Source organism: Furipterus horrens, unplaced genomic scaffold (assembly GCF_987537825.1).
Source record: "Furipterus horrens unplaced genomic scaffold, mFurHor1.1.pri manual_scaffold_4, whole genome shotgun sequence".
NCBI lineage: Eukaryota > Metazoa > Chordata > Mammalia > Chiroptera > Furipteridae > Furipterus > Furipterus horrens.
This window is the reverse complement of record NW_028327174.1, coordinates 187,228,819-187,255,977: the sequence shown is the minus strand read 5'-3', so window position 1 is coordinate 187,255,977 and position 27,159 is coordinate 187,228,819. Positions and strand designations below refer to the sequence as shown.

At 47.0% G+C, this 27,159-nt stretch overlaps 2 protein-coding genes across 2 annotated transcripts; one reads left to right on the top strand and one right to left on the bottom strand.

Moving 5' to 3' along the window:
* The first annotated feature begins 2,899 nt into the window (after positions 1-2,899).
* Positions 2,900-10,254, top strand: HDHD3 (haloacid dehalogenase like hydrolase domain containing 3). The gene is made up of 2 exons (XM_090274590.1): positions 2,900-3,001; positions 4,531-10,254. The coding sequence occupies exon 2, from the start codon at positions 4,687-4,689 to the stop codon at positions 5,440-5,442; it is 756 nt and encodes a 251-aa protein (XP_090130716.1). The 5' UTR covers positions 2,900-3,001; positions 4,531-4,686; the 3' UTR covers positions 5,443-10,254.
* Positions 7,626-24,234, bottom strand: BSPRY (B-box and SPRY domain containing). The gene is made up of 6 exons (XM_090274588.1): positions 23,976-24,234; positions 20,520-20,618; positions 15,621-15,851; positions 14,490-14,515; positions 10,162-10,286; positions 7,626-8,934 (listed from the first exon to the last, which is right to left on the bottom strand). Exons 1-6 carry the CDS (start codon positions 24,180-24,182, stop codon positions 8,408-8,410), a joined length of 1,215 nt encoding a protein of 404 aa, XP_090130714.1. The 5' UTR covers positions 24,183-24,234; the 3' UTR covers positions 7,626-8,407.
* Between the last annotated feature and the right edge of the window lie 2,925 nt (positions 24,235-27,159).

The window sequence follows — 27,159 nt, the reverse complement described above, 5'->3', positions numbered from 1 at the left end:
AAAGAGAAATAACCAGGATCCAGTGTAGTGACATGACAGATGTCTCCAGGAGCTATCCCCAGGCCAAGACTCACAGGACAGATCAAAGTATGAAACCTCTGAGGATTTCTGTCATCAACTTAGGAAGGACACTACACTTATTAAGTATACTCTTATTTTTTAAAAGATTTTTTAATTCATTTTTTAGAGAAAGGGGAAGGGAAGGAGGAAGAGAGGAAGAGAAACATCAGTGTGTGAGAAACACTGATCAGTTGTCTCTCGCATGCCCCCAAACAGCAACCTGGCCCACAACCTAGGCATGTGCTCTGACCAGAAATCAAACCAGCAACCTTTCGGCTTGTAGGATGATGCCCAACCCACTGAGCCACACCAGTCAGGGGCAAGTGTACTCATTTTATACTGGCAGATCAGAAGCTTGTTTCAGAATAGCAAGGACCTGTCATTGGCTTTACCACAACACACAAGTCTCCTTTTTCTCTGCTGAAAAAGTAAACTCAAGAGAAAGACAAAACCTAAAGGACAGTAAAATAAACAAGATTTCAGGGCTACAATTCCAAGGGGGCACATTCACATGGATTATAATGGAAATGCCCCCCTTATGTAATGGGTGCCCTGGGTTGAAATAGGTAACTGAACAAAATCCTTAATGGCTCAGGTGACTCAATGATCTCAACAGAAAAGACTCATCAACTTTCAAAGAGCTTTTCCATGTGCTCTCTTTGGATCCTGATGGAAACATGCTCCGTTTATATATGGAGAAACGGGTTTCCATGGGCAAAGTTAATTATCTTGGAAATTAACTTTTAAACTAACCTGAATTTCTGTTGGACATTATTTTGTTCAGTCCCCCCACTTTGCATACTGTGAGGCTGAGGCCCACAGTGGAAAAGAATTCAATGGAGGGCTCACAGTGTCAGGTGGCAGAGCTGGGAGCAAAACCTAAGCAGCTGGGTCCTGGCCTGGTAGTTCCGTTGGTTGGAGCATCATCCCATGCATCAAAAAGTTTCAGGTTTGATCTCTGGTCAGGTCACATACCTGGGTTGTGGGTTCAATCCCCAGTCAGGGCGCATATCGGAAGTGGCTGATCAATGTTTCTCTCCCTCTCTCTCTCTCTCTCTCCCTCTCTCTCATCAATGAACATATCCTTGGGTGAAGATTAAAAAATAAAAATCTAAAGGGCTGGGTTTCAGGTGAACCTGAGAAGTGGACAATCTCGGACATTGTTGGATTCTGTGGAATCCCATCACCCTTCCCACTCCCACTTCTGGGAATCATACTTATGACACGTAAGTTTTGCTGGTGAGTCCCTGAGTCAGGCTCTCCCTTGAGGCCCAAGGTCTGTGAGTCTGCACTTTGTACTCCCTCCCAGGCCTGAACTGAGGCAGTTCTGAATAAAGAGAACAACAGACCACCAACCTTGGAATACATGAGAAAGTTTTGTTAGAAAGGAAGAGAGGAAGAGAGGAAGGAAGGAAGGAAGGAAGGAAGGAAGGAAGGAAGGAAGGGAAAAAGAGAAAAAGGAAAGGAAAGGAAAAGAGAAAAGAGAAAGGGGTGGAGGGGAGAAACAAAGAAAGAAAATTACATGCCTGTTTGTGTGCTCCTAGAAAAATGTCTGATAGCATAATAACCAAAACTGCCACTGCAGCAACCCTGGGGAATGAGTGGGGAGCAAGGAGGCCCTCCTTCTCTTCCCTGCCCCCAAGGCCACTTCTGTTGCTCAGCAAGCAGGTTGGGGCCCCAGTACCTTTGCACTTGCCAGTTCCTTTAATGTTCTTTAATCTTCTCCTGGCTGCCATTCAGGTCTTCGCCCCTCCCCTAACCATCTCATTCAAACAGCTCCCTTCGCTGTTCATGAGACCATTGTTTTCATTAATCAATAATTTTCATTATTTCCATAGCACTCATCACAATCTGAAATCTTGTTTTTTTACTTGATTTTTGTCTGCCCCACCCTCGATCCATAAAGGAACTATCTTGTTTCCCATTATATCATCAGTGAAGGACAGGGTCTGACATAGAGCAGAAGCTCAATGAGTATTTAGTGAATGAGGTTGGGCTTTCACTTATCACTTTGTACACTTTTTATTTTTCAACATTTTTGAGATGAGCATGGATACATTTATTTTCTTTCATCAAAAAAAAAAAAAATAGCAGCTAGGTTACTGTGGAGGACTCTTATCAGCAAATTGTCTTGAGTTAGACAAGTTTCCAATGAAAGCAACTCCCTCCTGGTGCTGCCTGGGGACTCAGACCAGAGAGCAGTAATGCCTTGGCCAAGTCCACGTGTCACTCAGCAAGCCTTGCCGGGACCCAGACCCTCTCTTGAGCCCTGACCCGTGTGGCTCAGTTGGTTGAGGGTTGTCCTACAAAGTGAGAGGTCGCCAGTTGATTCCAGGTCAGGGCATATGCCTGGGTCCCTAGTTGGAGCGCGTGGGAGGGGCAACCTATCCACGTTCTTTCTTTCTCTCCCACTTCCCCTCCCTCTAAAGGTAAATAAAATCTTTTAAAAATCCCCCTCCTCCCAAGTCAGCCAGCGCCCCTCCCAAGAGTGCCCTGACGCAAGGGAGGTGCAGGGGCTTGGGAAGGGAAAGGGAGCGCGGAGAAAACGCAGAAAGTGGGGAATGGAGGGAGACCGCGAGGGAGGGGCACACAGAGGGCGGAAAGGGTGCTAGGTGACAGTGAGACGCTGGGTGGGGGGCGGAAGGTGGGAGATGGGGATCCGAGAGAGTGTGGTGGGGGTCTTTCGAAGGGGCGGAGAGGGTGCACAGCACCGCGTGGAAGGAGGTGAAGGTGAAGGCGCAGAGGGTGTGCAGCGTGCGGTGGGAGGGGGGCAGGAAGGAGGGAGGGAAGGAGGGGGCGGAGTCGGAGGAGGGGCAGGAGGAGGGGCGGGGCTGGCAGGGAGCGAGAGAGGAGGGCCCGGCGCGGCGCAGAACCTCTGCGCTCCTCTTCCAGCCGGCAGGGGGCTGCGGCTTCCTTCCTGACCGGCTTCACTAAGAGGCAGGTGAGTCCTGGGCCCCAGCGACGCGCCCCCAGCTGTAGGAGCGCGCTGGGGCTGAGAAGGGGCTGTCCCAAGACTCTCCCGCCCCAGGTCAAGCTGCAGACGGCAGCCCTAGAGGTTCTGCTCTAATGGCAGGCATACCTGGGACTTTGCCGCCACCGAGCCATAGAGGGGAGGGAGGGAGAGGCCTGTGCCCCCACCTCCGGCTTCCAGGAATGGAAAACGCCGTGGATCGGGAGCCAGAGCCTTCTGTTCTCATCTTAGCCTTGCCAGTGGCTCCCTTCGTGACTTTGGGCGAGTTCTGCCCCTTACTGGGCCTCCACCGCCCCACCCGCAAAGTGAGAGGGATCTTCGGGTGGGTCTCTCTTAACTTCCAAACGGACTTAAATTCATTTGCTTGACCAGCTTCCTGTAAGACATACCCCAGATTCACCAGCCATGTCCCTTCCTTTGCAAACGTGGCGGCACCCTAAACTCCGGACCCTCAGGTTTCAGCTGGAAACCTGAATCAACTCTATCTGGGGAAGAAGCTGCTCCAGCCTGTGGACAAGTGGCTGGGAAATTTGTTGCCTGTGCATTGAGGCACTAATGCTTTCACTACTGTCCACACAGACAGATACTATTACCTCCATTAAAGATAAAGCTGGAACTCAGAGAGGCTTAGAGGCAGGTAGGACCAGGCTGCTCTGTTCTGCTCTTTGTTCTATGCTGTACAAGTTTGCCAAAAAGGTGTTTGTTTTTTAATTCAATTATGTCTAAGCAGTGGAAGGAGCACTGACTAGGGAGTCTGGAAGTTTGGTTCTAGCCCTGGCTATGCTGCTGACTCAATGAGTTCTGGCTGTCCCTCTCTGGCCCAGTCTTCCCTGAACACCAGTTTGTTCAGATGGTGTGCAGGGACCCTTCTGCCTTTAGCATTGCTAACAATAGGAATAGCAATCTTAATTGTTTCTGTACCTTGACCTACAAAGCCCTGCCTGAGCTGGCTCCTATCTACCCCAAGCACCAGACTCTTTGTCCTGCCCCAGGACCTTGGCATTTGCTATTTCCAGTTCCAGGAACACTTACCACCACCACCACCACCCCTTTCCTGCATAGTCATTCTTCAGATCCCTACTGAAAATTCATATGCCTAGCAGGGTCTCTGACAAAGACTAGATCAGGTCCTTGGATTTATATATAACCTCATAGTTCATGCTACATTCATTAAATGTAAGTTTTCGTGTAGTTCTTTGTCTAATATCTGTATCCCCTATTATTTAATGCCTATAAATGCCATGAGGGCTGAAGCCCTGTCCTGTTCCCAGTATCTAGCACATAATCGGTGCTCAGAAATTTGTTGTGCAATGAACAGATAATCTCATTTAGTCCAACAATCTTGTGAGGTTGAGTCCTTGTGCTCTTACGCATGAGGAGACAGGGCTTCAGAGAGAGAAACTCCAAGGGTGACACAGTGAGTCAGCAGCACCAGAACTTGAACCCAGTCTGTATGACTCTAGGACCTGAACTTCCACTTTATTTGCATCTCATTCCAGGATTTTCTGCTGTGACAACACTACCCAAGGGTCCCACAAGGCCCAGAAAGAAACAACTCTTAGGCAGTGGAGGTGTGTCTTGTCTGGCTCAGTTTCCTCCTGGCCCTTGGAACCCTAAGGTGCACCTGGGTGGACTTGGCTCCCTCCTGCAGACCCATGGCTCACCGGCTACCAATACGACTGTTGACATGGGATGTGAAGGACACACTATTAAGGCTCCGCTGCTCCGTGGGGGAGGAATATGCCTCCAAGGCCCGGGCCCATGGGCTGGAGGTAAAGGCCGCAGCCCTGGAACAAGCCTTCAGGCACGTATTCAGGGCTCACAGCCACAGCTTCCCCAACTATGGCCTGAGCCACGGCCTCACCCCCCGTCAGTGGTGGCAGGATGTGGTCCTGCAGACCTTCCACCTAGCAGGTGTTCAGGATGCCCAGGCCGTGGCCCCCATCGCTGTCCAGCTGTACAAGGACTTCAGCAGCCCCTGCTACTGGCAGGTGTTGGAGGGAGCTGAGGCCACCCTGAGGGGGTGCCGAAAACGAGGTCTGAGGCTGGCAGTGGTCTCCAACTTTGACGAGCGACTAGAGGACATCTTGGTGGGTCTTAGTCTACGGGAACATTTTGACTTTGTGCTGACCTCCGGGGCTACTGGCTGGCAGAAGCCAGACCCCCGCATTTTCCATGAGGCCTTGCAGCTTGCTCACGTAGAACCCGCAGTGGCAGCCCATATTGGGGACAATTACCACTGTGATTATAAGGGGGCACGGGCTGTGGGCATGCACAGCTTTCTGCTGGTTGGCCCAGGGCCTTTAGACCCTGTGGTCAAAGATTCTGTACCCCAAGAACATATCCTCCCCTCACTGCCCCATCTCCTGCCTGCCCTTGACCGCTTGGAGGGCTCGTCCACAGGGCTGTGAGTCTGGTGAGAGAAGTGGCTGGGCCCAACGAACATTAGGGACAGGGAGCCCTTTCCTTTCTGAGATCTGGCCTTCACCCTCTCCCTGCAGCCTCCACAGTGCATTCTGCCTATAAAGCAGTGAGTGCGAGGCTTTCAGCCCTGTCCCACTAACCAGCTCCTGGTCTCTGAGATGGTTCATTCATCAATCACACCTCTGCCCTTTTTCCACCAAAGTCCCCCTCACCTCCAACAAGATTCACTGAGGGCCCAACTAGCTTTAAAGCCAGATATTAGGTTGGCCAAAAAGTCCGCTGTTTTTTCCATATAATGGCTCTAGTAGTACCTAGTTGTCTTCAAAGTCATTTGAAACAATTTTGTTAGATTGTATTGTGACAGCTGTCATATCAGTGTGCATTTTTTAAAAACTTAAAATTGGTGAATTTTGGGGCAGCCATTTTAATATTGAATATGGAAGAAAATACGCAACATTTTTGGCATATGCTTTATTATTTCAAGAAAGGTAAAATTGCAACTGCAAGAAAGATTTGTGCAGCGTATGGAGAAGGTGCTGTGACTGATCAAATGTGTCAAAAGTGGTTTGCAAAGTTTCTTGGTACTATTGACATTTTTGGACAAATAATTCTTTGCTGTGGGGCTGTATTATACATTGGAAGATGTTCAGCAGCACCCCTGGCCTCTACTCACAGGAAGCCAATAGAGGGAGATAGCCAACATACTCAAAATACCCAAATCAATAAAGTTATTGGTGAAAATGAGAAATATGTCTTATGTACAGAAAAAATGTAACGGACTTTTTGGCGAACCCAGTACTTTCGAACTTTGTTTTAGCAGCAGGGCCCTTTGATCCTGAGAGAGCTTATGTGGAACCCCAAAAGGCAAAACAGGAAAACAACAAAATTTTTCGAGCTTAAGCTCTGCTTAAGGACATGTTCTCTAGGACCACAGAGTCTAACAGCTATGAGAGAAGGAACACACAGTTAGTCATGAGAAGAAACTTGATCCGCCCCTCAGATCTACCTAGTGGGCAGAGGTAGTGTGAAACTCCACTTTACAAGGGATTCAGAGGTTAAGCAGCCTGCCTGGGCTCACAGCTAGTACAGGAGGGAGCCAGGGTTCCAATTTAGACATGTCTGACTCCAAAGCCATTGGTTTGACCACATGGTTGCAAGTATAGAAAGGGATCTGCGTCCAATGGAATATAGTGCAGTGGAGATCTTGGGAGAATAGGGAAAGGGTCCTAAAGGATTTCAGTCTTGAAGGACACCTCAGTCATAGGGGGTTAGTGTGGAGCAGTAAAGCGCAGGGAACAGGGACGAGAGCCCAAGGAGGCAGGAGTGGAAATGCGGGGAGGATTACTGGAGATTGAAGAAGTAGGCTGGGTTTTTTTTAATTCCAGGTCTCTTCCTCCCTTTCCCCTCTTCACACACCTCTCTACTTGGTATTTACTGGACATGTCTGTGCCCTAGGCAGTGCCAAGCACAGGGGAGATACCACAGGTGAAAAGCACAGACAGGCACATGCACAGTATGTTCTGGTGCCAACAGCCAGGAAAGTAAAGGCAATAGCCTATGAACTGTGGATGGAGGCTGCTGTGGGGAATTGGATTGGTGACTTGGGGAGCACAGTGTAAGGGCATTCGGGTGCCATTTAGAATTTGACTTTGACTGAGAAGAGCAGGGAAGCTCTTCTCAGACTTCCCAAGTGTCAGGCGGTGAGGACAGGGTCATGAGCTGTGGTCTCAGAGCCACAAGGACTTCAGAAGTCAGTGCAACCACAGAAGTTGCCAATAGGTTTGTGGACTGGGTTTGATCCACCCAGTGTTTCAAGTAAATTCTTGAGCACGCTTTAAGAGTGGGAAGGGCTCTGGTCCTATCGTTGAACGCAGGAATCTAAAGTTGTAGGTAAGATGGCCTTTGAACTGTTCCCCAGTATAACAGAAAGGTGAAGACCACTCCTCTAATGTGATTAGAGACCAGGAAGGGACTTGCCCTTGGTCCCAGCAATGCAGGGCACAGTACAGACTATGGGCCCTTTAGGCCGTGTATGCTGAGCTCAGCCACCTGCTTGTACCTAGGAATGTGCATGAGGGTGAGGAGGACATCAGATTCTTAGTAAACACACTTCTAAGGTTTGAGCTGGCCTTTGTGGGGTTTGCCCAATTACCAACAACGAACACGGAAGTAATTTTTCAATCTTTTAAAACCTTTAATAATGGACATGTTCTCTAAGGCTGGCCCTCTAACTCGCTCAGCTCTTTGTGGCTGAGGTTCTCACCCCAGGTCTCCACATTATGTCAGAAGGGGCCAGCAGGTGCAGCTGAGGGAAAGTGTGTCCCTGTTACTGCATTGGGCCCGGGCTGGAGGTCAGCGCCAGGTTCAAGGCGGCTGATGGGTGAGTTGCAGTGAGGTTACCTGGAGATAGGATTTTCTTGGTCTTCTGAGTGGCCAGGAAGGACCTGGGGAGAGGACATAGCCCCACCCCCCACCCCCAGGCTAGAGTCCTCTGACCAGGAACAGCCTGGCAGGAGTTCTAAATCCTTTCAAGATTGTCCTCATGTGCTAGAGGAATATTGTCTCTATGTGCCATGTCATGAAAAGGACTGAACTGAGGTGAAAGGATTTCAGCCACAGGCTTTTCTGCCAGAGAACCACTTCCACATGCACCCACCCACCACTCACGTGCCAAATATGTACTGCACACTCACCAGGCACCGGGCTGGATGCCAGAGATAAAGTGGTGAATAAGACAGCCTCACAGGGTGAATTTGGGAGACCAAGGCCCAGGGAGTGGCAGGTTCCCCACAGATACCCAGCACTTAATGGTTGTACCCAGATCTGAAATGGATGCTGACCCCTCCTAAAGCTGCTCAGTGGGGATGGGCAACATTGAGGAAAAGGATCTGGGTAGAAGGGTGGCCTAAAAGTATGGTGGGGAGGCATGTCTGGCCTCCCCAGTGCCAAAGGTCAGTGGACAATGGAAATGGTCTGATCAGCCACAGCAAAGACTGGGAAGAGAGGCCCAGGGAAGGACGCCTGGTGGGTATGGAGCACTGTGCCCGAGGCTGGATCGTAGAATAGCAGCTCCTGAGCCTGCAAGTCCAGTAGCATGCCCAGCAGTGCTGGGCACCGCAGCAGCCCCAGGGGCTCATGCTGCCCATCGTGTGAGAAACAGAACTCTTGGTCGTAGCGGGAGAAGACCCAGGAGAAGGCATTGTGGCCCAGACGAGAGTCACTGCCAGAACCCTTGCGGGGCAGCTGGCCTAAGGCCACGCCTACCTTATAGGCACAACTGTTCTGCACGTTCACTACCCAGGCGTGCAGCCCAGCCTGGAAGGAGGTGGCGGCCAGAGCATTGGGCCAGTGGTCAAAGCGCTCTGGGCCATCTGCACAGGCCTTGGACTTCTTGGCATTGAAGGTTAGAGTCCTTCGATCATCTGACAATTGCAGGAAGGGGCTGACAGTCCTCTCGTCGATACGCACATCCTCCGTGCCTGCCAGAAAGAATTTGCAGAGTTGCCCAAGCCCTACCCTGGTCCTGCCAGGTAGCAAAGGGCTTCCTTATCACTCACTGGCAGCGTGACCTCATACAAGCTATTTACTCTCCCTGAGTCTCAGTCTCCCCATTTTAAAATGGGGATCAAAATAGGACTTACCACATGGTAGATATGAGGATCAAATGAGACAATACATGGAAAGTACCTAGCAATAATATGTGCTCAATAAATTGTGGCCATGATAAGAGTACTTATTATCTAAGACCCTCATCTGTAAACCCCCCTAGAAATAAGGCCCAGAGGAGAAGCAAGTTGCCCAAGGTCACATGTCAAGTTGGTGGCAGGGGCAAAATTAAGACCCAGCATTTTGTTCCTACATCTAGCATCTGGCACTGATCATACTGCATTCCACTGGGCAAATCTGCAGCCTCCAGATCAGACCTGTCCTAGGGACACAGCCCCTGGGAGCTACGAGACATCAGGTATGCAGTCTCCAACAACTAAGTAGCTGGGACTGCTGGCAAATCAGGTAATATTTGATACAAGATTCTAGAGAATTCCAGCTTGTAATAATATTTTAAGGATAACAGGACAGGGAGGTGGAGAGGATTAAATTTGAGGAAAAAATTCAATCGACTAATTAACCTAATTCTGTGAATTGTGCAAATACCACAACGGGGAGTATGGATACTTCTATCTAGCTTGGGGGAAGCCTACTTCAAGAACCCCACACTAGGTGGGACTTTATGGAGGCAGGAGAGCGTGTCATGTTCACCTGTGTGGCCCCAGCATGCAGCACAAGGTCAGGCCCATAGCCTGAGTCAGGGTTTGTTATGTGAGGAAGTGAGGTGACTCCAAGCAGCTCAATTCTTGTTTCAGATGCTCCCCAGTTGGCCATCAGTTTTATCTTCTTAAAGAGAAACTAGGATGCCAATGAAGAATACTGGGCTGTCCCAGTAGGGCAGAACAAAAGGAGGACATGATTCACAGGAACAAGATTTATCCTAGACCCAGCTACACAGCAGGTTGGTCTGGGAACAGGAAGGATGTGGTCCAGGTGCCCCCAGGCCTTTCCTTGGTGCCACTGACAAGCCTGCTCCCAGAATCACTCCCAGATGTACTGGTCCCCAGTGTTGACCCCATAGCAAATTCTAGACAGACAGACAGAAAGACAGACAGAAGCCCAGTTGCTCCAGCTGGTGCTGGGCTCTAGCAACTCCTAACCTGAGAGGGAGCTGAGAGCTGCTGTTGCCCAGAGCTGGGTCAGGAGTGGGCTCCAAGCACACTTCTCATTAAAGTTTAACTTTTTCGACTCCTGAGGATCCAAAATGCCCTCTGCTTCCTCGGTCCTTGTACAGAAAGAAAAAAAGACAGATTCAGAAAGGTTCTGGAAATGTATCTAGATCAATACATGGTGATTGGGGCAAGGGGATGGGAACAGAAGTCAAATCCTCTTCCCACAAGGATGACACCAAGATTGGCAACCAGGCCCCAGAGAGGGGCCTCCGAAAGAGGGCTGGGGCCAAAGGAAGGTGGACATTTCCCCCGTGCACGAACACACACACCCCCCCTCCCTGGCAGAATCCTTAATTCCCACAAGGCAAATGATTTACAAGGCAGTAACTACTTGGTGTCTGTATCATAGCTTGGAGTCGGTCGGCTCTGTGTATGCAGCTACTTGCCAGTGAATCTAGTACATTAGCAGCAGAGCTGGGACTAGGGCTTGGGCCTCTTGGACCTTTGTGTGGCAGTCTTTCCACTCCACCATCCTGTTCAGAGAAAATGTCACCTCCCTCCAGAACCGATTGCCACAGTAATGCTGCCCTTGGTTTGATCAGCAGGTGCTGTCAACTCCCCTGCTCTTAAAATGCAAACACCCCTGCAGGTCACACAGCAAGGGACTCAGTTCTATTTCCCCAGCTGTAAATTATTCACAGCACTCTGCTCCCAGTAGCTGCCTCTCCTCCACTCACAGTGGGGATGGTTGGAAAGGAAATTTGGGAACAAAAAGAATTGCCATTTATTTAAGCAGCCAGGCTCTGGACTTGCTGTTTTCTATACAGAATCTCACGTCATCTTTGGTATAACCTGGGAGGTACCTGTTTACCCATTTGACAGGAGAGAACAGAGACTCAGAGTAAGGCACTCAGCTAAAAAGGGGAGCTGGATTCAAGTCCTTCCTCCAGGCAAAAAGAGGACAAACCCAAGCTGGAGTCCAGGCAACATTCAACATAATTCATCCCTTGACCTGTGGTGAACTCTCAAAGGAGTATAGAGCAAAGTGGGGATTTGCCATAGGTCTTTGCAGCCTTTTGAACTGGGTTCTGAGAAAGAACGTCCCACTGACTAATCCTGAAGGTGGCTTTGGGATCAGGCAGCAGTTCTAAGAGCATACACTCTAAATTCCATGGCTCTGCCCATTAATGAAGGGGGCGGGGCAGACAGTGGGGCATGTCTCATGGATGCCAGCTCTTTGCAAGACTGTCACTCCCTGGCTGGGGAGGAAGGAGGTGAACAGAGCCCTAGAACAGCCAAGAACAGGCTATAGTAGCAAAGGCTCTTTGTGGTCAGGACAACAGAGGGTCTGTTGCCATCTTCTCAAAGCAATGGGGCTGGGTCTTCAGGGGCCCAGCCATCAGGTAGGGAGGAAGGAGGAGCCAGTGTTGGCATTGCCATAATCCCAGGGCAAATCTGAGACCAATCCTAGACACCAGAATCTAGAAAACCAGAAGAGAAAACTCGTGATTCCAAAGGAGTGGGAGTAAATTGGGGTTCAGACATAGCAATGCCCTGGCCGGGATCAGAAGGCCTGGTCTGTGCAGCAGGACCTGTTGCCATGACAGGCCACAGCTAAGCCCAGCCGGGGACATAGAGACAAAACTGGAGCCAGTAAAGGCACCTCTCAGACAAGTGAGTTCCCAGCTAGAAGGGGCTCGACAACTTTTGAATACAGTACTTTGAGAGTAGCCAACCTCAGTCTAAAAGCACAAGGAACTACAAAGAAATCTTGCCTCTACTAATAGGTTTGTCAATAGTAGTACGGATTTAGCAATTCTCAAACAACTCTGTGTATTGTAGGACTAAATAAATTAGTGACTGCATTGCTGTTGTTGGGCACTGAGGTTCTCACTGTGAAAGAAGAAAGATACGAACATAGAATGGAAGAAGGCAAAGGAAAAACCCGGTGGTGTTCCATTGGAATTAAAAGTCGTGATACAAACTCATGAATAAAGAAATTACACTCACACTTCCCAGCTCCGTCTGCTGTCCCTTGAGAAGGCGTGGAAGCAATGCCACACCGGTAGCAATGCACATCTGCCTCGATCTCAGTTTTAAAATACTACTCCCCACTAAAAGGAACCAAGACTCCCCAGAGAAATAAATGTTCCAGGGCTGAGGCAGGAAAAGGACACATTGAGCCCAGGACACCTTGTTGTGCCAGAACACAAGCAAGTGCTCAGAGAATAATGGGGGCAAAAGTCGAAAGGATCCAGGATCCAGCCTGAAGGGGCTAGAACTGGCCAAATCCAGGACAGTTTGAAGATAAAAATTAATACTAGTAGCAGTAGTAATAGATTGTAATGCACTGAATAAGAGAATCAAGGAGTCTATATTGATCCTAAATAAATGAACGAATGAACAAACAAATAAATAAATGAATAATTCAGGAAGGACTTTAGCATCCATGAAGACTAAAATTATTGGATGAAGTTTGAAGGTAACCAGGCTATTTATACAAAAAAGTACGTCCTCACATTCCTTATTGATTATAAAAGGGAAGTTATAACTTTATAATGAAGAAACTTGATAGGTACCATTTTATCCAAGTGATCAAAATCAACATCCCTGATAATAGGATAAAGTGACATCACGTGCCTCCCAATTTGATAGACTGAGAATATATCACTTATGAGATATTCCTGCCAAAAATGCATAATCTGAAGCTAATCATGAGGCAATATCAGATTAACTCAAACTGAGGAATATTCTATACAACAGCTGTCCTGGACTCATTCCAAATGTTTTTTATGGTGCAACTGGTAACACTTGAATGTGATGTATTAGATAATAGTATCACATCAACATTTAAGTTCTGAGCTTGATAATTATACTCTGGTTATGTGAGAGAATGTCTTTGTTCTTGGGAGATACATGCTAAAGAATTTAAGAACAGAACATCATGTTTTCTGGAACTTACTCTCAAATAGGTCAGGAAAAAGTTATACACACACACACACACACACTTGATAAATAGAAAAAAAGAGACAGCAAGAAAGAGCAAATCCGGCAAAATATTAACAATTAGTATTTCTAGGTGAAGGTCATTATACTACTTTTGTAACTTTTCTGTAAGTTTAAAATATTTCAAAACAAAAACATGAAGATCAAAATGTTTTCAAAAATCACATCAGCTTGACGTTGAAGACAGACTCACTGTATTAGAGGAAGATGATGAAAATAAAGAAGAGAAAGAAGCTTAGAAGTGGGGCAAGATTCCAGGAGGGAAAAAGTAGGAACAAGCCAAGCACACATTAACGGAGACAGTCAAATGAGTGTGGGTACGCCCATACTGGGGAATACTTCACAGACTTTCCAAAAAGTGAGGTACGTTTACATGTATTGACATGGAAAGATTCCAAGATAGCCCAATAAGTTACAGAATAGCAAGTATAAAATGATCTCATCTGTGTTTAAAATATATCTTTTTATGGAGGAAAAAAAAACCCATATATTCTATGATTATATGTATGAAAGTCCCAAAGACAACCAACTGTTAAAACTGATCACCTCTAGGGAATGGGATTGGGAAGGGGTGACTCATTTTTAATTTTAATAGCTTTATATTGGTAGAATTTTTTTTTTTTGTCTCTCATACACATGTATTGTTATTGAGACTTAAATACAAAAATAGATCAGAAGAATGGGCTGTGCTCCCCAAGTACAGCTCTAAAATCTTGCACGGAAGATTAAGAATTTAATTTCTTTGCCTGGCAAATTAGATCCTTTTGGTTACTTCCTCAGGCTCTTGGTTCTCAGCTTTGGGACTTAGGTAAGGTCTGGTGAAATTATTTTCTCCTTGCATAATTGAAATGTAAATTTTGAGGGTTTCAAAGATTCTTTCATCAGAGAAAGCAGGAGTGAGAAGACAGTCCTGAGTCAGGTGTCAGGTGTGGGTCCCAGTCCCAGCTCTGGAGCCTGGGCAAGTCCCTTCCCCTCTTTGAGCCTCAGCATTCTCATCTGTAGAAGGAGGAGGAGGGGTAAAACCATCCAACAGGGTGACTGTACAGTTTTTAATAGAATAATGTTAGACTGTGGCAAGCCCCTGATTGGTAAGTGATTATTTCCCTGCCCTTACACATGGGTCTAAGGCAGTTCTCCAAGCTAGGGCCAGGAAGGCCCCTGTCCAGCAAGCCTGGCTCCAGAGACGTCACTCAGACGCACACCCTGGGCTTTCTCCCAGGAGCAGAGGAGCCTGAATGCAGCGGACTATTTAGAGGCCCAAAGGCCATGGTTTCTATGACTGCCCAAGTGAATTATGGGGCCATACTCACCTCTCAAAAATCTCCTGCTCTTTCTGCTGTAAGATAAGAAAACAAGAGTCAGGCGTGGCACCAGAAACCCAGCAAGCAGTAAAGACTTGAATATATTCAACTGGCGTGGAGGGCTCCACAGGGACAGAAACTCTAGAATAAAAAGTTCCACTCCTTTAAGACATAGCACAGCGCTATATGGGTTCTTCCTTGTGTATCTCCCCAATCCTGTACTCAGAATGAATCACTCTGTCCCCTGTGCCCCACAGTGTCCTGAGTTTCCCTCAACTACACTTCCAGACAAGCACATATTTACCCAACATTGTATTCCCCATCAAGATGGTCAGCAAGTAGATGGCTGGGCCCTTTCTGAATCTTCCATTGTGACTGTCCCAGTGTTTGGGACAGAATGTGCTCTGTACATGGAAGCTGTGTGGCTAAGTGAATGCACAATCTAGGGCAGTCATGGAAACTGTCCTACTTGAACTGCAATGGGACAGACAGCTCAGTTGCTCTACATTCTCATTTCTCTGCTTGGCATATTTATTCAGATGTCACACTGACCCTTAAAGAAGCAGGTATCTGCATAGCTATATAAAATATTTTGAAAGGATATGTAACAAAATATTAATCATGGAAATTTCCAGATGAACTGCTTGTATTCATATTGGACCCCTTATCAGCTCTCCAAGTACAATTCTCTCTACCTCCGCACTTCCTTCAACATAGTGACAACTCTCATTTTTCAGGCATCAGCTTCTAAGCCACTTCATCCAGGAAGCCTTCCCTGACCCCCTCAAGTTTGGCTTGTGGGTCCCTAGCTCCCAGGAATGTCATCTACCACAGCACACATCCCTCCCTATCCTAATTATTAGTTTATGTATTTGTCTCCTCCATAAGGCTGTGAGTCACTGACAGCTGTATTCTGTATCTCCACCTCACAGCACAACGTTTAGTACATAGTAGGCACTCAGTAAATATTTGCTCACTTTTGAAAGAATAATTACCAGGTGCAAAAAAAAAAAATCCATAATAATTTTATTCCCCTGCCTCATCCCTGCCCCACCTCCTACCAATAAGCATTCTCGATGTTTTCAGACGTTTTGGAGAAACTGGCCAAATTGGTCATGCCCTTACCCTCGCCTGACTTACAATCAGCTGGAGGTCATCCATATGGGTAAGCATGTCCACTAGGCTGGTGCGGATGGTGTCGAGCTTCTGCAGAGCCTCGGCCCAGTGTACTCGCTGTGTCAGGATGCTCTGGTGGGCCCGCTCCTCTTCACCATGAACCTGTTCCAGCAACCGCTGCTCCTCAGTCTCACACAGACTCCTAACCAGACCCAGGCGCTGGATGACCAGTTCCCGTGCTGCGCTCGCCGTGCTCTAACAAGGAATTAAAAAACAAAACAGTTGGATCCTGGCAAAGCCCCAGTCAAGGTCAGGAGGGTTTGGGCTCGGCCGAGAGAAGTGTGGAGTTCGATTAGCAATGTCTGCCATGAGCACTGTAGTGGCAGTAACAGTGCTCAAGCCACCCCAGCCCTGAGTTCCCAAATATGGTTTAGGGTAAAGAAATGTAAAATCCAGACATCCAGGCCGTGGAATCAAGTCCCCAGAATGGAAGGGCTGGGCATGGCCTAGAGGTCAACCAGAATCACCCGCTTATTTCACAGATGGGAACACCAGGACCAAGAGACCAAGGTAAGATATCACAGAACTGCAGAACAGGAGGGCCTACAGTCATCCCCATCAACAGGATCCATGCCAACAGTGGCCCAGTTGATGGTTTTGACCATGTCTGAGAACAGAAACCTCATTATTTCCTAATAGGTCCATTCCAGCTGCTTCCATGGTAGAATCCTTTTCGGCCACATAGGAGGCCTCCTTCAATTCCCAGCCAATGAAGTTATTGTGTGCCCCTTAGCTACTAGCACAGTGTCTGGCACACAGTAGGCACTCAAATATTTACTGAATGGCTGGTGGGAAATTTTCTCCAACTTAGTCAAAAATCTCTTGGTAGCACTCACATGCCAAGTCAGTGACAGAGCTGGGACTAGAACCCAGTTCTCTTGACTCTCAGTCCAACACTATCCCCCTATACCAATGCCATCTGGGAATCCACCTTACCCAAAGGCATCTGTTGCATGAAGTGCCTGCCCACTTGCCAGGTAAGTGAGAGGAGAACAGTCATGCCAGAAAGTCATGGATAGCCACCAGTTTCCTGTGCCCTGCCTCTGAAGACCTGCTTTGTACAGTGCAGGTGACAATTATCCCTGTTTAACAGAAGGAACGGAGACCCATAATTTGCCCAATAGGGAAGAAGGACTGGCTAAGTGTACGGCCCAGTGAACCAGGAGTTCAGACTCCACTTCAGTGTTCTCTTGAGGCAACCTAACAAAGGCGTTGGGATATTAGGTTTTGGCAATAGTGCCAAAGTTCAAATCTTAGCTGTTCCGCTTGTTAGATGTGGAACTTCAAGCATGTTATTGATTGTCCCTATGCCTCAGTTTTCTAATCTGTCAACTGAGGATAATAATAGTATCTATCTCATAAGGCTATTGTGAGGATTAAATGAGTTAATACATGTAAATAGAACAAGGCTGGCATGTGTGTTCAGTAACAGCACCTATTGCTCTTCCCTGTCCCACTGGGTGATGCCCACAGCAGTAAGCCTCTGCAGCCGTGTTTATACTGTGTGATCAGGGTCAAGAACAAACCCTGACCCAAGAGTCATCAGATACTCCCTTACTAGAAAATGCCTGTCAACTTCAACATGCTTCTTGAGCCATTCCCAGAAATAAATAGCACAAGAAAAAAACAACTTCCCTTTCCAAAGATATGACAGAGTAAATTAAAAACCCTTCAGAAATGGCCCTGGCTGGTGTGGGTCAGTGGATAGAGCGCTGGCTTTTGATCCAAAAGGTCGGCAGTTCAATTCCCAGTCAGGGCACATGCCTAGGTTGCAGGCCAGGTCCCTGGTTGGGGGCTTGCAAGAGGTAACTGATCAGTGTTTCCCTCCTTTTCTACCTCCCTTTTCCTCTCTCTAAAAGTAAATAAATAAAACTTAAAAAGAAAAAAAACAAAAACCCTTCTAGAACGAAACACAGAAATGCTAGAAAAATAGTTCAAAGCATCCTTTTAAAAGTGAAGCTGCTCTGGTAGCTAAGTAAAGGAAATTCCCCAGAGTCCAAATATAGAAAGGAAACTGGAAACCAGTTAAAATACTAGAAGTTGGTCCTTTGAAGATTAACATGACAGACAAACCTGGGACAACTTTGATCAATATTAAGAACAACATTATGCATTAAATTCAACAACAAAATGGATAATTTTTCCAGAAAGAATTTACTAAAACCAAAAGAAAAAGAAAAAAAAAAAAAAAAAACAAGAAAAATCCTATAGTTATGATGAAAAATGAATTAGTAGCTAAAACTCTACCAACAAAAATACCACCAAGCCCAGATAGTTTAACAGAGGGCACCAAACATTCAAGGCACAGATAATTCCAATCTTATACAAACTCCTTCAGTGAAAATAGAGGGTTCTGTCTCCCAACTCTTTGATAAGGCTTATATAACCTCAATACCAAAATCTGATAAGGACTATACAAGAAATGAAATTCATAGCTAATCTCACTCCTGAGTATAGATGCAAAAATCCTTTTTAAAGGCCCTAAGCTAAGATTAGCAACCCAAACCCAGAAATTTTATATAACAATAACACGGGGGAAGGAGGAAAAGGGCATGGCTATGAAAGGATAGCACAAGAGATCCTTACGATGGAACTGTTCTGTATCTCGATCATGGTAGAAGTCACGTGAATCTATACCTGTGATAAAATTGCACAAAATTAAATACACACATGCAAATGAGTGCATGTAAAACTGGTAAAATCTGAATAAGGGGAGCTATATCAATATTAGTTTCCAGGTTTTGATATTGTACCACAGTTAGAAACGACATTACCACTGTATGTGAATCTATATTCACTGTATGTGAATCTACAATTCTCTCAATATTACAAGTTTTAAAAAACACATTATGATCAAGTTAAGTTGGTTTATCCCAGGAATTCAAGGATGGCTTAGCATTAGAAACTCTATGACTGTATTACCATATTAACAAGTTGATGGAGAACAAAACATATCTATATACTGACAAATGGCATCATTAAGAACCTACAGGAAAGGTTATAAATAATGGAAAATCGAAGCAATCAGAAGAGATCTTCCACAAGCTCTCCCCATCACCGACCCATTTCCTTGCACCTGTGCTCACTCTGCCCTCCTCGTTTCTGTGGATGAACTGCCCATGCTTTTACTCATGACCGACCCTTCCACTTGTTTACTGGATCCCACCCCCTTTGCTGTACCTGACTTTCCTCTTTCTCTTGCATCATTAATTTTCCCCTTTCTACTGGAAAATTCCCATCAGCATACACACATAAAGTAACTTCTCTCGTCTTAAAAACAAAATAAAAAACCCTGTTGATCCCTCATCTCTCTGCACTATCATCCCATTTCTCAGCTCCCTTCTACAGCAAGGTTCAAGAGTTACCTGTGATAAGCCAGGTATGAAAGAAAATGAAATAAAAATACCATATGCTATCACCCAATACAGGAGACTAATGAACAACACAAACAAATGAACAAAATTAAAAAAGGAACAGAGTAACAGTTATCGGGAGGAGAGGGGGGAGGGAGGGAAGGGGGTAAGTACGGGAAGGTTTTAGCAAAGGAACTAATATAAATAACCCATGAACATGGACAACGGGGTCGGGATGGACTGTGGGAGAAGGGGTGGGCTGGCTGAGGGGTAGCAATGAGGGAAAAAGTGGGACAATTGTAATAGAAAAACAATAAAAATAAAATTTAAAAAAAAAAGTTACCTGTGTTAACTATCCCAAATTGCTCTTCTGCTATTCTCTCTGAACCCCACTCCAATCAGACTTTCACCCCACCACCCTACAAAATTCCCCCTGTCAGGATCTCCAATGCTGTGCATGTTACTAAATCCAATGGTCCATTCTCATGTACTATTATGGGGGAAGAAGAGAGAGAATGTGCAGAAAGAAGTTCATAGCCCTTGTCCTTGAAAGGCATTCTTTGAGCCCTGACTGGGTGTGGTTCAATAGCTTGGGCATCTGTTATCCTGCAAGCCGAAGAGTCACTGGTTCAATTCCTGGTCAGGGCACATGCCTGGGTCTCCAGTTGGCAGAGTGCAAGAGGCAACCAATCAATGTTTCTCTCACATTGATGTTTCTCTCCCTCCCTTCTCCAAATAAAAAAAATTTAAGAAAGAAAGAAAGAAAGAAAAGAAAAAAAAAAAGACATCCTTGAGAGATGTAGCCATGATAATGAGTCAACTGAATAAAGAAAGGATTAGCAATGGGGTGCAGCAGAAGGAGCACTGGCTGGAGAGTCAGAAAACACATGTCACAGAACTGACTGGCAGGAGGCAGTGGGACCTAGGTCAAGTCAATTAACCATCTGTAAATAGCGATGCTACTACCATCTACTACAAAGGACTGTCATAAAGAATACTTAATGTAGCCCTGGCTGGTCTAGCTCAGTGGATTGAGCACCAGCCTGTGAACTGGAGGGCTGTGGGTTCGATTCCCAGTCGGGGCACATGCCTGGGTTGCGGGCCGGGTCCCCAGTGGGGGTTGCACAAGAGGCAACCACACATTGACGTTTCTCTCCCTCCCTTCCCCTCTCTCTAAAAATAAATAAATAAAATATTTTTTTAAAAAATACTCAATGTAAAAAAGAATACTCAATAATTAGATGGTAGAAGAATGCTACCCTTCTGGATCCCTTACCCCCCAAAAGTCATTTTCTAGCAGTCCTTGCACCCAGTGTGATACTCTCCCCGTACAGTAAAACCAAGGCTCAGAGAGATAAGAAACCATCCTTTCCTGGGCGTCCAGCTTTGTGTTAGTAGCAACGAATTTGTGAGGTTAGGAAAGGGCCCTAGACTGATTCAAGCCTCTAAGGCTGGGGTCTTATCCTAAGAGAGAACCCAGGGTAGAGAGGAAAGGGGAAGAATTACCTACCACTGCTCTTTGGTTCTTCCCTGGCAGGACCTCAGCCATATACTTGGTGATGCCAGCACTTTGCAACTGCAGTCTCTCACACTGGTCCACAATCTTGTTCTGCAACACAAACAGCACCCATGGCATCTTCATCCATGTTGACCCACTCACTCCATTCCACTGGCTTTTTCTTTAATCCTTCTTCTACCACCCACTCCCGTGGTTATATCCTAGACCTCATCATTATTGAAAGCTGTACCACCTCCAAAACCTTCATTTCGAAAATCTCATACCCTGGCTATCACTCCCCATCCTTCTAGACCACTAACTCTAGAATTGGCAGCTCACTTGGAGATGCCAATACATTAGTCTTACCTCTTTTCACTGCCCATCACCTTGGATTATGGCCTCGGTTCTATCTTGATCCTGAAAATCCATGACCCATTATTATCATCACTTTCCTACATACACTCTCAATCTTCCTTCATACTCAGCTGCTACCTGACTCTTCGCACATGCACCTGAGCAGGAGAACATGGCTTCTCAAACTGTTCTTCCCCAAGTATTCCCCCACTCATTAAATAGCACCATCAATCATCAACCTCATTATAACCCCAGCTGTTATTTTCCAACTTCACATCTAATCCATCAGTGAGGCCTACGAAACATCTACGAAGTTTCTCTATCCTTCCTCTGGCTACTTCTGGTCACCTCCACTGCTGCCATTCTACCCAGGTCACCATTATCTCTCACAGAAATCACTGTTAGAACCTCCTAACTGGGCTTTTTATTTTAGAACCCCACAGTTAGACACTGCCACATTTTGTAAGAAAATCAGATCAGGTCACTGTCCCTGCTCAAAACTCTCCAATGACTTTCAAATACACCCACAGCAATATGAGATCAAGCTTCTTACCTTAGCCAACAAGGCCCTACCTGATGTGACTCTGCCTATCTCCCCAGTGTTGCCTCCTACCACTCTCCCCCACATTGGCCCTCTTTCTGTTCCATAAACACACCAAATTTGTCCTGACCTCAGTGCCTTTGCACCTGTCTCTTCTTCTGTCTCCAGCAGTCTTCTCCCACATGTCTCTATGTCTTTCCCCTCCACTCCATTCACGTATCATTTCTTCAGAAGTCTTCCTTGTCCATCTCCACACCCCATTTCCTTACTGTGCTCATTTTTCTCCCTTGTACTATCATTCCTGACTGTATGTTATGTGTTCATCTTTTTTGTATCTTTCCCCCACCACTGGAACCTAAGCACCAAGACTTTGATTTATTCTCTATGTCCCACTACCTAGAAGAGAGTTCCTACACACAGAAGGCCCTGAATAAACAAACATTGAATATTTGTTGAATGAATAAAATCCATTTCCTTTACCACAAGAAGTTCAGCAGTTCACAGCTCCAAACCTTTGAGCATCGCCCATGCAAGCAGGGTACAGTTTTATAAATGCAGCTGAGACCCGTAGAGAAGTAACTTACCCAAGGAGATATGGCCATGCCCCCGCTTTTGCCCTCCACTTCTCCACAGAACAATGGAAGCTCTTCCAAGCAGCAGCCCCTCCACTATTTCCCCTAAGAGCATCACCCAAGTTCTATCTTGCAGAAGGCAGCTCAGCTACCTGTTCTGGAAGCCCTTGTAAACCCCACACCCCCAAATTAGGAATTAGCATTACATTTCGCCAAATACAAGGTGACAGAATTGAGTTGGCTGGGGGGAAGCTGTGATTGCCACCCACCACAGGACTGAGGGAGCTGAGAGTAGCTTTTTGTAAAGCTACAGGGACAGGAATCCAGAAGGTAAGTGACAAGCAGTTTGAACTGGTGCTGTATTTGCCCATTTCAGGAATAATCTTGACCTGGAGCAAAATTTCTTTGCTGGCTGGAGAAATAGGAGGAGAGTGCACAGAAGCCCAAATCTAATCAAAATTGGAGGGAGAAAGGGCAAGAAACACCTTCTTCTCGGCAAAGATGAATATACCTAGGGCCTCAGGAGTGTTCTGGGAAGGAGACCCAGGATGAGTGCTTCCCAAAACAAGCATCAGGCCTGCCACTCTCCCTCCCCCAGCCTTCGCGCCATCCACCACTCAAATTCAGTCCTGATGGCATCTTTTAAAAAAGGTTTTCATTAAATTCTCACTCCTGTTAACATCACTTCCTCCCTCCAACCACTGAAGCAAAGAGGTGGTTTCCTCTGGTCTAGTCAATGACTGCCCTGGTCCAGCCCTGAACAGCAGAAGCAGAAACCTGGGAGGAGTTACAGTCCTGTTCTGGGCCTCAGTTTCCTCATCTAAAAAATGTAGGTAGGACCAACACTTCAGGCAAGCTTGGTCTGGATGGTATGACATGAATATTTAAGTACTTTGGAACTTGCAAAGTTCCTGTGCATAATGGAGGTTATTTAAACCACATACATTATCCAAGTTTATTTCCATAATCACTATCGTGGATCGTGGTGACAAATAGGGCCAACCAGGAGCTTTCAGGTGTCCCTAAAAAACTGAATCCTGCCCAGCCCCAGCACGTGGTCAGAGGTGTTCATTAAGAGTCCAGTCTGAAGAGGCGAGTTTCCAGGGAGAGCCCTCAGCTTCACAACTGGGCGGAACTCCAGGGAGAGGTTGGAAGAATGAAGGCTTTTTATCAAATTGCAAGGAAATCCCCAGGGGCCACAGTAAAGGTAGAAAGAGGGAGGAAGTCCCAGGGTGACTTCAACTCTCCAATCTCAGCAGTTCAGGGAGGGGTGGTGACAGAAAGGTGACCAGCCTGGAGCCAAGTGGAGGTCGGAGGTGGAAAGAAACCCTAGTGAAGGGTTCCAGTAGGAACCTCCTGATACTTGCCCGCCCCCTCCGTTCACTCCGTTTAAACCAGCTTGAAGTACAGTCAAAGCCAATGCTGAAAGGGAAAAGAAAGCACCTCACCAGGAAGCCTGAGCAGTGGACAAGAGGAGGGGGTTTGAATCCTGGGGCTGAGGAGTGTGCAGGGGCTGGTGTTTTTCTGTTTGTTTGCTTTATTTTGTTTCGCTTTACCAGAGATCAGCTTCCACCAGGATGGTGGGAGTTGGAGCAGCGGAGCCCTTTACTGCCCAAGGCCAGGCCGGGTTCCCGGGCTCTTCAACAGGGCAACGGAGAAAGCTGGACAGCTGGATTCGCCACTATGTGATCCTATTATCGTATTTATATCACCCTATAACTCTAATAAACTCGCGCTATTATTGCCCCCAAACTACAGACGGAGGCACTGACTTTCAGAGGATTTTGAGATTCACAAGGAGGACGGTCGGAGGAGTACGAAGGTCCGCCCGAGTCCAGGAGCCACACCCTTTAACCGCCTCGTTCTGCAGCCAGTACCGCTGCGCAGCCTGGGCTCCCGGCCCGCCCCCGCGTCCCAGGCCGATCTCGCCCAGCGCGCCTCCCCCGCTCGGTGCGCCCTCCCTCCCGAGCCCCCCGCCTTCCGGCACCCACGGCCGCTCACCCGCAGCTCTTCTGCGCGCTCCTCCGCCCGGCGGATGCGGTGTCCTCGGCAGCGGCCGCCCAGCTCCGTACAGGCGGCGCACACCGGCAGTCGCTCGGAGCAGCAGAACCACTCCAGAGCCTGGCCGTGCTCCGGGCAGAGAAGTTCCGGCTCAGGTGCTGGTCCCGGTCCGGGTCCGGGTTCGGGTACCGCTCTCTCCGCAGACATGGCCGAGCAACCGCCCCGCGCCGAGCTCTCCACCTGTCGCAGGTGGCTGCTGGGCGGGGCCTCTCTGACCCCGCCTCCGGGCCCCCACCGGCGGCCACCGCTCTTCCTCCCTCCGGTTCCTACTGCACGCTCGATGGGTAGCAACCCCCCCACCCCTCACCACGCACTGTCCACCGGACCCTGGCCCAGATCCCGCCTGCTTCAGCAGGGTATTTTAGTTCGGGATTTTTTTTTTTTTTTTTTGCTGAATTAAGTCGCGTTGTATGCGTGTTTGTTTTACAACAAACATAAAACACCAAATGTTAATGTCACCGTTGGAGACTTCACTGAGCATTTATAGGTACCAGGCTTTTGCTAAGCGTTTTATAACTGTTCTATCGTGTAATACAACAGTCTTTTTTTGAGAGGCATCTTTAGACAAGAACTAGCTTAAAGCTAGGTTCTCGTATCAGACGGTCTGGGCTCAAGTCCCATGTGGCTCCCCACTGGCTGAGTACCCTCCAGGGCCTCAGCTGTAAAGTGGGGACAAGGAGGCTATCTACCTCACAGACTTGTGCTGAGGGTTAAGTGAATTAAAACACTAAGTCAGTATTTGGAGCACAGACAGAAGCTGCAACTGCTAAGCATCTACTATTGCTACAAGGAAAGTATGATGAGCCCCATTTTTATGGAGGTTAAGTAACTTGCCAGGGGTCATTGGTAGCAATGAGAGTGGAACCCAGACAGTTTGACTTATGGTTAATATAGCGAATAATCTTTTAATGCGTATTAATGCCTAATGAGGAATGTCTGTGTTAGGTTGATTTCCCCAAAGTATTTTCATCCAAATTTTCTTAATTTGAAAAAAATGTTAAGCTAGCATTGAAAAAACTAATGCATTTATTTAAAAAACTAGACTAATGCATTTATTTAAAAAACTAGACTAATGCATTTATTTAAAAAACTGGACTATGCAAATAAGCATGTACCTGAGCTGTCTTGGGGCTTTTTTTCTTAGGATCTGATAAATCAGTCTAAACCCAAATTGAACATTCTGCTGGCACTCCAGTCCACTACTTCTGGGCACACAAGAAGAATGCTGCTCCCCAACCCCCAAATTCCATTTCAGGAGGACTTGGCAGAGGGCTGAGGAGAGAACTCAGCCAAAGGGAGAAGGAGCCAGGCCTTGGATGTCAGAGGGTATTCTGAGTTCATTAGACCTGGCACTGTGAGAGCAAAATCAGAAAGAGAAACATCATTATGTCCTGCAGCATGTAGGCACTCAGGCACCTACTTCTACCCTGAGGCACCTCCAAGCAGCCAGGCCACTATACAAATGGGAGAGAGTCCTCCCCTTCTTTCAGCCCCTAAGGCTTCAGTCCCTGAGGTTAGTAAGGGCAGCTACCAGCTGGGACTTTGGTCAGATGATTTAGTCCAGCTGTGCCTAGTTTCCTCATCTCTAAAGTGGGGGTGATAATAGTATCTATCTCTGAGGACTGCTTCAAGAATTAAATGAGATCTTGTCTGCAAAATCTGTTAGCTTGGATGTATGGCATACACTTTGGGGCTAATGTTCTATTATGGTGTGAGGATCAATAAATATACTTGTAGCAGGTTTTCAGAATGTAAATTGTGTGAGGTTCTTTGGCGGAGGCGGGTGGGGGGGATCAATCACAATGGGAGGGTGAAGACCTCTAACGGCATTTACCCTCTTCTAGGGGTAGGGAAGGAAATGGACATTTTCATTAGAGATTGTGGTTAGAATTTCTTTGTTCTAAGGGCTGGGGGTGGGGAGGGCTAGTAATCCTTATGGTAAGAACAAAGAAAACAGAAGGTGATTTTGTATGAAAGGAAAAGAGACTGTGTAGGGCAGGGAGAGGAAGAAGGGGTTCAGGTCCTTGGGGAAAGCTGGGCCTCTTCATTGGGTGTGGCCCTGGAGCAGGAAAGCAGAGGAAAATCACCAGAAGTTCCTTCAAGCAATGGGACTAGAAAGTGCAAGGGGCTTATATGGGAATAGATTTACTTTTATAAAACTGGAATCATCAGTTCCACTTTTCAGGGACTGAGTTGGACTGGAACTGGAAAATCAACCCCTTCCCTTAGTGTTCATCAGGCCCTGCCAAACACACATCCCTGCATGAGGCCTCAAGACAGTCATAAACTCCTAAGTGGTGACTCTAACGCTTTATCAGGCTTCAGAATCACCTGGTGTGGTCAGGGAGAGGGTTTGCGAAGCATGCGGACTTTCCAGTAAGACTCTCATTTATTTGCTAAGTCTGGGGTGGAACCAGGAATCTGCATTAGTAGCAGTCACACAGCAACTAGGATACAAATGAGACCTCTGACGACTCCTACAAACACTGTCAGTGGCCAGTCATTAGTAGGTGGCAAAATCAATTCAAGGGGTGGAGACCAACACCTTAAAAATAAGAAAAGAAAGAAAAAATAGAAAACACTGTTCATAGTAAGGGTTTTTTTGCTTGTTGCAGTTAAATATAGTACACTTACATGCATGCACAGTGGGATTGAATGTATTGAGGGTCATGGTCAAAAAAGTTTGAAAGCTGCTACTCTAAGGCGACCTCTCGAGCATTGGTGGGAGTGGGGAGAGCTGTACTTGAACTTTAGGGCTTGCCTAGGTAGGACACCCTGAGCTGGGGACAGAGAAGAATGGACACCTTTGTTATATTTTTGTCATTCAGTAGATTTATTGAGCACCTGCCTATGTCCTGGGTATTTAAAACAATGAGAATGCAACCATAAAGAAGAACAAAGTCTACTCTCCTGGACAAATAAAGCAAATGGAAATGTCATAAGTTGGTAGGTAATAAGGGCTAGGAAAAAGACTCAGGCAGAATAGGAAGGGGAGCGGGATGGAAGTGCTGGTGTCGAAAGGCTGACCTCGGAGGTCTCTCAGAGGAGCGGTGCTGGGCCTGCGCCCCGGATAAGCGCACAGGAAGGAGCTGCCACACAGAGGGACCAGCACAGGCAAAACGTC